The sequence below is a fragment of the Indicator indicator genome, chromosome 1, assembly GCF_027791375.1.
Source record: "Indicator indicator isolate 239-I01 chromosome 1, UM_Iind_1.1, whole genome shotgun sequence".
Taxonomy (NCBI): Eukaryota; Metazoa; Chordata; class Aves; order Piciformes; family Indicatoridae; genus Indicator; species Indicator indicator.
Window position 1 is genome coordinate 58,696,923 of NC_072010.1, and position 14,375 is coordinate 58,711,297.

The 14,375-nt window shown below is 42.1% G+C and overlaps 2 protein-coding genes across 2 annotated transcripts in view; both read right to left on the reverse strand.

The window, feature by feature from the left end:
• Positions 1 to 6,911, reverse strand: part of GGACT (gamma-glutamylamine cyclotransferase) — a 33,031-nt gene extending 26,120 nt beyond the window's left edge. The window contains exon 1 of the mRNA XM_054389946.1: positions 6,881 to 6,911. The gene's annotated coding sequence lies outside the window, so the exon portion shown is untranslated. The remainder of the gene's footprint in view (positions 1 to 6,880) is intronic.
• Positions 6,912 to 13,565: 6,654 nt separating this feature from the next.
• TMTC4 (transmembrane O-mannosyltransferase targeting cadherins 4) overlaps positions 13,566 to 14,375 on the reverse strand; it is a 52,720-nt gene continuing 51,910 nt past the window's right edge. The window contains exons 16-17 of the mRNA XM_054383235.1: positions 14,235 to 14,304; positions 13,566 to 13,717 (exon numbers count right to left, since the gene is read on the reverse strand). Of these exons, the coding sequence (XP_054239210.1) occupies positions 13,566 to 13,717; positions 14,235 to 14,304 (222 nt within the window). The remainder of the gene's footprint in view (positions 13,718 to 14,234; positions 14,305 to 14,375) is intronic.

Consider the following 14,375-nt stretch of genomic DNA (forward strand, 5'->3'; position numbering starts at 1 on the left):
AAACCCCTTCACTAGACACCTGAATGATGCTTCACTGGGCAAGGTCGTCTAACTGCACTTCTGGACTAGCCAACACTTGTGCCTGCAAATTTTCTTTCTTCTGATGCCAATTATTTTGTAACTTCTCGTTTAGGAATTGCAACTATAGATGTTAAATCAAATATTAAACATCCTTAAACATTTGCCTTTGGTCTTGAAGCATATGCTATGTGCTACCAGACTCTGAAATGTTTTATTCTAGCACCCACAGTGAATTTCAGATCATGTGATTAGTTAAATTAGCTTAAAAGGACAAAACTAGCAACAGAACAGTGAGTTTAGAGAATAAAAAGAAAATTAAAATCAAGAGGACTATAACACAAGAGGCCACGTACTTTGACCTATTTGCCTACCATTTCCCTATAATTGAAAACAACCCATAATTTCTTCTAATAACACTACTAGCTAATGGAATTCTATCGTGGCTTTACTCTTACATCACAGCTAATATGAATCCTCTGTTCATCACTAGATCTGAATGTCATTCAAAACCACCAAAACCTTCCAACATAAACCAAAACCAATACACTTATTCCTCAGTCACCACTTACATTCTCATTTCCACTATCATTTTTCTCAGCAATGTTTTGAAGAAAATTGATTTATTTCTATTTTCCTTCTAGCTTTTGGTATTACTGTATATGTAGACCATGCCTCTCCTGACAGGAAATAATCTAACCTGTTACCTTTAATTTCTAGAGAAATTCATACATTCTGAGATTTAAGTATCAACAAAGCTATTACTTACAGACCTTACAGTAGACAGAACACCCAGACATAATTAAAATTACACTGATTTTAGTGCTGAAATTCAGTGTCCACAGTGTAGTCTATTTAATAATACAGCTAAACAACAGACACTTGGGTTCAATGTAGAAGATTTCAGAAAGAATGCAATTAATTTCTTATGAACCAATTAACTTTAATCTCCTGAAATGAATTTGTTCAGAATAATTTCAGCTTCACCGGTTGATGTGAGCTGCCTACAAATGAAGCACACATTTCAAATGCAAGTCTGTCATCTAAAGAAGTAGATGGAAGCGGGGGACACTGGTGAGATACAAATCCAGAATTCTCATCAGTATTGTGTCCATAGAAACAGTAAAACCTTAAAGTCCTGTATGCAAACTGGTCTGCATACAAGAAGGTAAAAATGTATCAAATGACGTATTTCACTAGATACATAGACAGCTTTTACTCCCTGAAAGGTAGAAAGCCACAGAGATACAGGCTGGTACCCAGAACACAGAGAGGCATAAGAGAACTGTGTAAGGCAGGCTCATGCTGGAGTGATGTGCTAAGGTCATTTGTATGAAGTTTAACAAAGCCAAGTGCTTGGTCCTGCACTTAGGCCACAACAAGCCCATGTAATGCTGCAGGCTTGGGGCAGAGTGGCTGGGAAGCTGCCCAGCAGAAACAGGCTTTGGGATGCTGGTTGACAGACATCTGACCATGAGACAGCAGTGTGTTTGGGTGAGCAAGAAGGCAGACAGCATCCTGGCCTATATCAGGAATAGTGTAGCCAGCAGGAATAGGGAAGTGATTGTGCCCCTGCACTTGGCACCAGTGAGGCTGCACCTCGAATACTGTGTTCAGGTTCGGACACCTCACTACAAGACAGACACTGAGGTGGTGGAGCATGACCAGAGATAGGGAACAAAGCTTGTGAAGGGTCTAGAGAACAAGTCTTAAAAGGAGCAGCTGAGGGAACTTTTATTTAATCTGGAGAAGAGTGAGTGGAACCTCATTGCTCTCTACAACTACCTGAAAGGAGGTTGTAGTGAGGTGGAGGTCACTCTCATTTCCCTAGTATCAGGTAACAGGATGAGAAGAAATGGCCTCAGATCGTGCCAGGGGAAGTTTGGATGGGGTATTAGGAAGTGTTTCTTTACTGATAGTGCCCCGGGAGGTGGTAAAGTCACCATCCCTGAAGGTGTTCAAGAAACATGTGGACATGGCACTTCAGAACATGGTTTAATGGCCATGATGGTCTTAAGTTGGTATCTGGACTTGATGAGCTTAAAGGTCTTTTCCAAATGCAACAATTCTATGAAGACTCAGTCCAGATCAGCACCAAAAAAATATTTGTAGAGAAGTCTCTTGCACTACAATTCCAAAATGCTGAGCTGTCCGTGATACTGTTACCAGAAAGTGACATAACACCAACGGGCATTCTTGAGATCTGTGGAAAGTAAGTAAACTGAGAGAATTTTAGACAAGTAAGTATCTACACATCCTTCCTCACCTCCCCTGACTGTTACTGAAGATCAAGGATTCAGACAGAAGTGCAGCATAACCGTCAAGATGAGGCTGAGATCCAGGTTTCCTCTGATGTCTGGGATTTATTTTGTTCACCCTTAAGACTCATGAATACACCTTGCTGAACAAAGAAAGCAGCAAAGGTGGTGAGTACCCAGCACTGCGTTAATGGGAGCACAACCAACAGATTGAGGGAAGTGATGATGTCCCTTTACCTGACACTCACTAGACCACACCTGCAATACTGCATCCAGTTTCACACACACCCATACAAAGAAGGTATCGGTAAACTGCCTGAGTTTGGATGGTCATGGGGCAGGAGCACTTGCTCTGTGAAAAGAGGCTTAGAAAATTGGGCCTGTTCAGGCTGAGAAGAGATGGCTTTGTGGCGACTTCCCAGCAGTCTGGGAAGCACCTATGAGGAGCTTATCTAGAAAACACAGGTAAGCTCTTCAAAGGGGTGCATGTGGGAGTTGGAGCTACAAATCAAAGTATGAATGGCCCAGATTTGATTCAAGGAAAAGAGTTTTCATTATGCAGACAAACGTTGAAACAAGCCACCCAGAAGGGTTGTGTAGCTTCTATCCCTGTAGGTTTTTCAAGATATATAGGATAAACTCCTGAACAGCCTCATCTGCCCACAGAGGTGACCCTGCTTTGAATAAGGAGGTTTAACTGAAGACTCCCAAGGTCTTGCGCAACATAAATTATATTATGATAGAAGCTGTGACTGCATCAGGCTAGACGAGGTAAGTGGACTAAAAGAAGATAAAGAAAAAACAGACTTGTAATTACTCTGGTATTATTTGATAGCAATTTAAACTGCAGTATCATCCTCATACAGATACACAGCTGAAGTCTGGCGCAGGTGGGATGATCTCCCTCACAGTTACAATGGCAAATCTTTAGGGAAGGGCTGAGAAGAAGTGATTCTGCATGGCCAAGAACTTCTGTCTGAATATCAGCAATACAATGGTAACTCTGGCTGTTAGTAAAGGGCATGAGCAATTACAGCACAGTCAAATCACTGTAGAGAAAGGTGGTTATATACAAAGGAAAAGAGGTGTCTTGTAAGTCAGAAAGCAGCAGTGACAGTGATACTCAACACGTTTTCTCAAGATGTTAACAGCAAATAGCTGACACAGTCAAAGAAATCACAATGACCCAAAATCTTAATGTAAAGGACATTCTTGAAAACCAGTGCAATACTAAATAAATAGAATGATCCATTATCCTGGCACAGCGTCTGTCTTCAGTGTTAATTTGGTTTTACAAGTTAAAAAAAAAAAAAGAGAGAACTCTTATCTCACACTGTCCCCAAAATGTAATTAAACTTTTGGAATAAAAAAGATCAGAAAATTCTCAATAGCTACAGATGCTGATTTAAGAAAAAAGACCTACTACTGCTTGAGCAGCTCTGTTTTTGAATAAAAAAGGTATTAAATGCCCTCCTTAGAGAGACAGAATGAAACAGGTATTACATTTGCAAACTCAATGACATTACTATATCCATACATTTCCCTTGTCTCTTATTAAATAATCTATGAATGATGCCATTAAATATTCTGAAAAATGGGAAAAAGAATCAGTTCATATACAAAATGCACCCTATCATTGCATGTGTACTCTGCTTAAGCAGTTAATGTTGCTTAAAGTGTCATGCAAGTTTCACATTCAATTCTACTTAAGAAAGTTATGAAAATTATCTGATCAGGTTAAAAGCACATATGCTTTTAGAGCATCAGAAACAGACAATAAGTCTTGAACAGGAAGATAAAAAAGAACAAGTACATTGCTCCAAAAAGAGAGTTGATAAAAACTCCAGTGAAATAAAGTGTATTTTTTTTTTTTTTTGCTATGGACAGTAACTATTAATGTTGTTTATGATTACAGAGAAAAATAATTTGGTCAATCCATGAGAGATTAAAAGTGTACCAGAGCCAGCAGAAGGCAAATGCCACAATGTACCCCTGAAATGTATTATTTCCTTATTTCATTTCACAACACTTTCATGAATGCACCTTTGTACCTACACTCCCATATTCAAAGTGTAGATCAGGTAGTCATATAACCTTACTTTTGGAAAATTCCCCAAGAAGAGCAAACACAACCACAGGAACAACAGCAGCAGAAAAAGCAAAAATCTTGGTTACATCAGCAGTCAGATGAAAGTAACTTTCAGGTGGAAACTTCTTTTGAAATAGGTAGTTGGGTTACTACTGAGAGTCATGAAAATGCATACACCGGGAGTCAGAGGGCTGTTGCTTGGAAAGCAACTTTGAAGGTCACCTAGACCAGCCTCCTCCTCACAGCAGGGCTAAAGCCAACGCCAGACAACAATTTTTTCAAGCAAAGAGATCCTGTAACAGTGGGTGGGAGAAACAGCAGGACGCCTGGTGCAAAACCAGGCCTGGTTTGTGCTCTGTACTCTCTGGAAGCACTTAGCTTTCCATGTCAAACACCAGCTAAGGAAAGCATGAACTAACATGGTGATCCTTTCTAAAGAATAAAAGGCAGACACTGCCCTAAGTGAAGCCTTCAAAGCAGCAATTCTCTCCTGAAGTGATATGAGAAAACAATCAGGAAAAAAACCCCTAATCACACATAGAAAGAAGTCACCAAATTTGTAAGGAATAGATGGATTTTTACATGACCCATTCCTTTCTATGACTGAGTGAAGCTTTGTTGAATATTTCAGTGGTATCAAAACAAATTCATTAACACCTCATGGAAGTACGTTTGCAAAGTTGATGCAGAACACCACCGTAATTTAGAAAGTGAGGCCTGAACAGGCTACAAGACCTGAGCAACATGAAGTACAAGATGTATTAAGAAGTTAATACTTGTCAGAAATAGGGTGCAGATTTTAAAACGTTCCCATGTATGGGAAGTCTTTTTTTACATATAACTCCCTTCACAATTCAGGTTTCAAGACTGTAGCAGAGGGTCCCGTCTAGCTTTTATTTACTGATTGCAGTAGAATGCCATAGTACACTGGGATAGAAAGACATGCTAGTTTTCATATGACTTTGATGGAGTGAGGGCAGGAGTGCTAGATGAAGACACTTTACAGACAAAGTCTAGGTTTTTAAGGCTTTTCTCAGGCGGAAGGGAGAAGAAAAACGTCCATTCTTCATTCTGACATGCAAACTTTAAAGCCTCTCTTAACACCCTATTGTCATACAATTTTACTTGGTAAGAAATTGCTTTCCCTGGTTGACTACCTGCTTAATCTAGAGAATATATAACACAACCCCACTGTTAACAGAGCTCTACACGAAACAGCTTGGTCATGGAAATATTATGGTGGCTCTGTATGTTAAGCTTTATGTAAGTTGTTGTCTTGAAAGCATGTTAGGAATTACAGAAGTAGCAAATTTAAAAACCCTGAAGCAAAAAATGAGGACTTTAACTGTCTGGAGTTAACACAGATACAACTAGATGAACCTTAATTCAAAAGCAAGTTTACATAGCTCTAGAATGGAAAAAGATATAGAAAGTTCACATAATGAAAATATAGTGAATAAAAAGATTAAAACACCCCAATTCGGTTCAAGCAATAAGATAAATGCTCTTAAGTGCTATCTTGTAAGGATATAGGTATCAACTGTCACAGCTTATTTTACTCTATACCATTTTTTCCCTGTTCACCCTCTAGTTATTTGTTCTTCAAATCCACGTCACTCATCTCTACGAAGTAAAGGTACGTTACTAAAATGAGCATTTGGATCACAACAAACACTTTTGTTCGGAGGATGCCCTAAGCACCTGGATGCCATACGAAAACAAGGTGCTCGCCACCTTGGCCCACCAGCACCGTTTCGAGCCGAGTTACAGAAAGGTCTCCCTGAGCGAGGGTGCGTTACTGGCGCACAAGGCTTCCAGCAGCCCCTAGCAGGCCGAGGCACACTGCCGCGACCTTTCAAGGCTTGAGGCACGCGGGTCGCCGCGGGTAACAGCAGCGCGGCGCCTGGCAAGGGAGCTCTCAGCCCAGCGGGCCGGGGCGTAGAGCTCCCTGCCGCTCGCAGCTCCCACGCGCCGACCCGCGCTTCCGCCCCGGCGGCTCCGCAGGCTACACGGCTACGTCCGCTGCCCTCAGCCCGGCGGCCGTAGGCAGGGGGGATATCAGCCTGCGCTGCGAGGTGCTCTCTACCGGTGCCGGCAGTCCCCTTCCTCCCGCCGGAGGGCCGGTAGGGCTCTTTTCCTTCTTCAAAAGGCCCCAACTGAACAGGCGGCCTGTCAAACTCCGCACCCCATCGCCTCCCCTCGGCCAGCCAAGCGCTAGCAGCAGCCTGGCAACCAGGCAGCGCCAGCGGAAGGGCTAGGCCCAAGGCCTGCCGCGGGGACCCGCCCCTCGCCGCCAGCGACCCATTGGCTGCGAGGAGATCCCGCTGCCACACCGCCGTCACCTCGACCGGGGAAAGTAGGGCGGGAGCGCGGAAGGGCATCGGCCGCTCGAACCGCGCGGCGTTGCCGCATCACGTGACGGAGAAGGAGGGGCGGGCCGGGGCGCCCCGCGCTACTCTGCTCTTCCTCGTCTCGGCCGCGCGGGTCATAGCGTGCGGCCGCTCGCGGCACTCACTCGCCAGTGCTGCCGGTGTCTCCACAACCGCGCTCCCGCCTGCAACCGCCGCCTTCTGTGCCCGTCCTGGGGTGCCTCTCTGGGGAGTAGGCGGTGGGGCGGAGCGGCGGGGCGGGGCTGGCGGCGGGGCGGCCATAGGCGGGGCCTCCGCAAAGGGCCAGGGCAGCTCGGAACGTCCGTGACAGTGGCGGGTGACGTGGGGTTTGCTCCATCAGCAACGGCTGCCAGAGGGCCGGAGCGTGCTTGACGGACCCTGGAAGCCCGGGCAGAGCAACCAGCCGGGCTCGGAGGCGGGGGAGCGGGACAGCCCGTGTCAGCTAAGAAAGTAATAGCAAAGTGCAGCACCCTGCGCGACTCTCCCCAAAAAAACGGGCAACAGCTAAAAACCCAAACTAAAACAGCATAGCAACGCCGAGGCTTTCAGTCCCGGAGACTGCAAGAGTGGCATCGAGCACCACCGCCCCGCTGCTGATACCGGCTTCAGAAGGCAGTAGACAGAGGTTGATTTTGAGCCTGCCAAAGCAAAAGTTTTAATACTCGGAGCCTGACAAGCGGATGTTTTGTCTTCTTCAGGCCAATTCCCAGCCAAGGACCCCTTAAGCTGGTTTTGTAGGCATCAGTCTGCTCTTTAGCAAAGCATCTTGAGACTTGCACGCAGTAACAAGGACAGAAAGGTAGCAGTAGGACGCCCTCATGCTCGTTTGAACTATTCAGTACTTGTTCAACGGGAGCATACAATCCCCACCCTGTAGCCTGGTTATTGGGACAGTAAGTACTGTTTTAGTTCCATCTATGTTGGGAAGTCAAGTCACGTATAAGTCACATATTAGAATCCCTTTCTTACAGAATTAGCATTCAATAATTCTATTCCAGCTCTGAAGCAGGGTAAGGTTGCTTAGAGTTTGAGGAAGTATCACCTGCTTTTACTTCCACACTTTGATTTAGAGATTGAACTAATTAGGTATTCCATCACTTTCCTCAAGTGGTGCTGTTTTTTTTCTTAAGGCACATGTATTCAACTTTAATAGGGTTGTCTGCAGAATCAAGATTTTGGACTCTTGTCAGTGGAGAACGTCTTTCTGTTTTTCAAAGTATCAGGCTATCATGTCCACTTGATTTTATTCTAGCTTATAGCAGAACCCTGAATCAAAAACTTAGTACAAAACCAAACCATCATCACCAGATAATGTGGTATAGCTGACATCCAGAGAGACCTTGACAGGCTGGAGAGGTGGGCCCAACCGCACCTCATTAAGTTCAACAGGACCAAGTGCAAGGTCCTACATCTCGGTTGGGGCAATCCCAAGGACCAGTATAGGCTGGGCAGTGACTGGCTTGAGAACAACCCTGAAGAAAAGGACTTGGGGGTGCTGGTGGATAAGAAGCTCAACATGAACCACCAGTGTGCACTTGCAGGCCAGAAAGCCAACCCATATCCTGGGCTGCACCAGGAGAAATGGGGCCAGCAGGTTGAGGGAGGTGATTCTCTGCCTCTACTCCACTCTGGTGGAGACCCCACCTGGAGTACTGCATCCAGTTCTGGAGCCCCTATTACAAGAAGGATCTACATGTGCTGGAGCATGTCCAAAGGACCACAAAGATGATCAGAGGGCTGGAGCACCTCTGCTATGAAGACAGATTGAGAGAATTGGGGCTGTTCAGTCTGGAGAAGAGAATGCTCTGAGGAGACCTTCTGGTGGCCTTCCAGTATCTTAAGTGGTCTACAAGAAAGCTGGTGAGGGTGTCAGGTAGTGATAGGACTAGGGTTAATGGAGCAAACATAGAAATGGGTAGATTCAGATTGGATGTTAGGAAGAAATTCTTCACTATGAGGGTGGTGAGACACTGGAACAGGTTGCCCAGGGACGTGGTGGAAGCCTCATCCTTGGAGGTTTTTAAGGCCAGACTGGATGTGGCTGTGAGCAACCTGATCTAATGTGAGGTGTCCCTGCCCATGGCAGGGGGGTTGGAACTAGATGATCTTTGAGGTCCCTTCTAACCCTAACAATTCTATGATTAAAATCTATACAAAAAAGATAACAAAATGCAGATTTATTACCTGGCTCCATTACAAATGGGTCAGCTGAAAATAAACTGCAATATACCACTGACAATCTAAATGATTAACACTACATTAAAAAACACTTCAACTCAGTGATCACAAGCTACCCATTTAATTGTCCGTAGGGATGTTTTTCTAACAAAAATATGTACTTTAAAAAGCCCTGAACCACTTGACATGTATTGTGACTGACACAATATAACACTCACGCCACAATATTGTAGTACAGCTCTCCAATATGCAGGTAATCCATCCTCCAGTGCTCCACAGTGCATGCACGTACACAAATCCTCTTCTTTGGAGTGGCTTTTCCCCTTAAAGCTCAGAATTTGGGTTGCTGTGTTTATAACAGTACACCTATGTACAACCACTTGACATCATAGTAGAGCCCAGCACATAGTCTGAAGTACCCACTACTAGTGGTACCTGCTCCTTGTGGTAATACATGGCAGATTTTTGGCTCCCTCAGCATTTATGTCATAGAAATTCAGACATTTGATCTCACTTCTGTTTCTAGCAAATTGTAGTATTTTCCAATTAAACATGCCTTCATAAACACGCATTTGACAGAGACACATCAAGAGCTGTGGAAGGAAGCACATTCACTGGAAAGGCAAACCAAGAATCATGTGGGAATCTACATGTTACATAGGTATGCAAATGCACCTATGCTCATGTGAAATGTGGAACACAAGCAGGAATGACCAAATAAATATGAAGATATTTAAACTAGTGTCCCTACACCATATAAAAACAGGCTACGCTCCACATTTAACACTAACAGCTATAGCTTGACACAGAAACTTCAATTTCAGAAAAAAACTCACCTTTGCAAATTTACAGTTGCTTTTCAAGTGAAGAACACCAAATGTCAATTCAGTAAGAAGTTGTTACCATTTCCAAGCTAACCATGGACTGAACTGGACCTGAATGTTCTGTTTCTATAGACAGAGATTTGACATTCAAATGCTTTATCAGTTATTTAAATTTAAGTGTCTGGAGTTATCAAAGCTCTCTTAATGTGTTTCATTCTATTCTCTCATCCAGCTACTATAACTCTCCAACTCTCAAGGCAAGTACCTGCCAATCTGCTTCAATGCCAATCTTTTAATATTCTTGGTGCGGATAATGTGAGGGAATGATAGAAGTGTATGGGCCCAGAGTGCTGCAACTGAGAGCAGCAGTGAGATCTTCTGCATATATATGAGTGTATCACCTTAGTTACCCTTTGAAGTTAGTGAAGAGGAATACTTCCTTCAAGTACATGATGCCTGAGATCCTAAAGATGTTTTCTTTAGGTGAATCATGTTTCAGGTTACCTGTTCGGTATTTTTTGTGTGGTTTTTTTTTTTTCCCCAACCGTGACTACACAAAGAAACTAGGATGAATAGCTCAGATGCAGGTATCACAAGTATGAAGGAAACAACTCCCATTGAGTAAGTCCAGACTGTAATCCACAGCAATCACTGTGAATAGTTTTTTGACTCTGTTCTGTGAATCATTCTGTATCTCTGTCTCCAGAACTGTATTTGAACAAGCAATCCTTGAGAGAAAAAAAAAAAATCAGGTTTCCTAATTCCACTACAGAATCAACCAGGCCGGCTGATAAGCAGGAAAATTTAATCTTCTGTAATTAGCAATGGTGGAAAGGTAATGTAGGGGGATAAAAAATCCAGCGCACTGGAAAGAGAAAAGATGTTTGTAACAACAATTATACACCAAGCACTTTTTCTTTACCTTTCTGTCTTCCACATTATATGGTCTGCACTATTTCTGTAGTCAGTTATGAAATATGAAAAAAACAAACAAATGGTTAACATTATAACCATTTTAAGAAAACTCACAGTATTATTTGCACTCAAAATATTTCCGAAAATAAAGTAAAAAAATATTTAGCATTCTTGAAAGTCTTAAGGAATTTTTTATTAAAAAAAGCAGTCTTGTTTGTTGCTCCTTTTGAACCCAATTCTGCCTCAATATTACACTTGGATATAATCATACAGGTAATTACATTGAAGTTCTGTAGCACTGAAAATGAAATAAACCAAATAAACCCTCACAAAAAATATATACAGGCAGCCAGGAAACAAATCAAAAAGAAATTATATTTGTATTGAAAAGTAAACACCATTTTCAAATACCAACAAAACATCCAATCTGTTGGCATGTCTCTTCCATCTAAGACGCTTGAGTAGGAGGACAAACTGACTTCCACAGAGGAACTCCTGTAATTTTGGTTTAAAATGATCTAGAGAGAATTCATACCCAATATACAATATACAATTCATACCCAATATATTGATCTCATGGATTTCTGTAAAGCTAATATTACTGGCAACAGGGGAAACTTTACATGTGAACTTCATGATGAGAATAATAATTTAAAATCAATATGTCATATTCCAAATATACAGAAAAGATCTCATTACATTAAACGTTTATCTTTTGCTATAGACTAGCTCATCCAGCCAGATTCCAACTCTTTAATAACTCATGACTGAAGTAGCTAAATAAATGTCCTCTGTTATCTGTAGACTATGTAAAGAAAGCCTTAAAAGTCTGCTGTTTGTATGTTTGGGCATATCTACTTCAGCATGTTTCAGGTACAGAAGTTGGTACTGACTGAACTATGCTGGTTATCAGAAGATGACTGTCCATACTGCTGCAGCGTTCTGCTGGATAAGATACTTAAAGTGCACATTTACATTCTGCAAATATAGTCAGAACCCAGTTTCTTAAAATTCTGTCCAGAAATCAGAAGAAATGGAAACAACTGCATCACCGTAGTACCCTGTATGAACTAATTAGTCCTGCCTAAAGCTAGGCTATATTTGCAGAAGGGGAGCACTGCACTAACACAAATACATGTCTCTGGTACATCAACTAAAATCAGTACAGCAATATATTTTATAATGTAGGTAAATAAATTAATTCAAAGCCAGATCTGTGGACAGCACCACACTGCCACAGCCTTGCTGGCGAGACTGACAGTCTGGCAAGAATATTACATTAAAGTAGCTGCACTACTTGTAGTACCCAAACAAGCTTTGTCAGAGGATGCTTTGATAGTTGTGCAGTATTGCTCTGTAGTTCCTGAAACAACTGTCATTTCCAAACAAATATATAATGTAAAAGTAGCCTATTATCGGTTCAAACATAGTACAGATGTAGAATAGTTACATGGTGGTCATGTGACATCCTGTCCTATGGCATGTATTCCCCTAACACTTTAAGTGGTTCCACACATGGATGAGTTGTGTATAGAGAATATTACACATCGTTGGATAAATTAACTGCAAATGCTGCACTATCAGTTTCTTCCTGGGAGGCATGATCAGAAAGATTTAAGGAATATGGAAAGAGGTGTAAAGCTCCCCAGTTTTCACATCCAATAGCGATCTTCTAATCTTAAACAATAACCAAAAACTCCAACAAATACACAGACAAGTGACTACTTCATGAAGCAAGAATGCAAATATTGGCACAAGACAAACAGCTCTGGACAGCCAGAGTTTAAATGCGCATTACAGCACAGCATGTTTTGAAAAGTGACATTGTATCAATGCATCATCCCACATCCCTGTGTTGGGTTTACACATTAACAGCTATGCTTATTTAACTGCCACTTCAGCAAAGACACATGGGCCACAGGAGGCAAAGGTGAAGCTGAGTTCCTTCCAGTTATACTATGTCAACAGTCAAGGTCAGGTCATCTGCTACAGAAATACTATTCTTACTCACTTACAATGTAGGAGATGAAACATGTAATGTCCTTAACCAGAAAGCACTGGAATGCCCAAGAACACAGAAATTAGCTCCTGCAGATGACACTACACTGTATTTAAATCACCGGCCTACTGAGCTAAAGCAATTCTAACTTGTTGCACAAGCTATGTCAGACGAAGCTGCCTGCAAGAACAGAAACTTTGACTCCTCTGTTGCCTCACACTTTTTTCCTTTGCTACCTGCTGAAATCTCAGTCTTAAACTAAGAGTATTTTCTCCACTCAGGCATACCTCAGTAGTACACCGGCTGACAAATATTTCTGGTCAAATCCTTGTCCTCATGTACTCCTGTACAAATCTGACACTTCACAAGGTGGAGCCAGAAACAAGAACAAGGGCATAAACTCACATGAGCAGACTGGTGTGCTGGAGAGAATCCATTCTTCCACTGGCTCTGCGGGACTGGCAGTAGAAAGCAGTAATAGAACTGCAGTGGACAGATATTCTTCATACTTCAAAAGGATCAGGATTTAAACAGGAAATTGCACTTTTAAAAGAATCACTTTCAGAAATAAAACTGCCTTCTGATATTCATCCTGCTACTAAAAAGTCAGATGAAGATATCAGATTACAAGTGAAAGCTGTGAAATTTCATCTGCATTACTTTCATATACCTATAAAAATGTTCTAAGGGTCTTTTAAAAAGCAGTTCATGAGTAAAAATAAAATGATTCCTCAAGCTGAAATGTTAGGATCTGTAGGAGGACATAATTGGACATTCAAGTGTGCAGTGCTGGTGGTGGTATTATTTTTGAGAAATAACGACTGAATCCTGTACATGGAGTACCCATGTAACATTAGTCGTAAACAGCATGCACGGACAACCTGAAAAGAAACATCAGGCACTGCCTTTCTTTTGCAACTGCTCCAGTTTTCTTCTTAAGAGATTGTAGTTTTCCTTGGTTCCGGGTGCCATGGGGTCAAGCTTCAGAGAGACTTCATAGTGCTTCTTTGCTAAGTCAAGGTTTCCCCAGCGATGATAAAGCACAGCTGGAACATCAATGAGGAATTCCATTAGCAATATTGTTGAATAATGTGCAATCTTGCCAATCACTTGGAAAACAACATTAAAGCATTTGTTTCTAGTGAGGGTCTCTTGCTAGGTGATGGGACAGTAGGTGCTTGTTCTGTTGCCAAATGCAGGGGCAAACCCTGGAAACAGAACTGGCATGGGAATGATGAAGGAATGAATTGCATTTCAGCCATAAATGGCAGCTCTTATCTGGTGAGCTCATTGCAGGTTACAAGCATAGCATAAATGAACCAATTTGCAGACACTGAAGTGCAGCTGCCTCTGGCCTGGATTGTGCAGCCCTCTTGATCTGTCATATCGTGTGACAGCTTTTCTGGTTTACTGCCCTGTTCATCTGGCTGGCAGTTTTTCTAGGAAGTAAAATAGAAATCTGCCCAGCAGGAAGAAGGCTCAAAACATTGCTTTTCTTTTTTAAACACAATGAATATGAAGAAAACAAACAATACAGCTGATAATAGTTAGAAAGGCTCTTACCCAAATTACCATGATAACTGGCAGCATTTGGATTGGCTTTAATTGCCTTGAGGAACAAAGCTTCAGATTCCTGAATAATTTAGAAGAAGATGTCAACAGGACAGTCTACTCTTGTAGTATGTAAAATAATGCAACATTTAC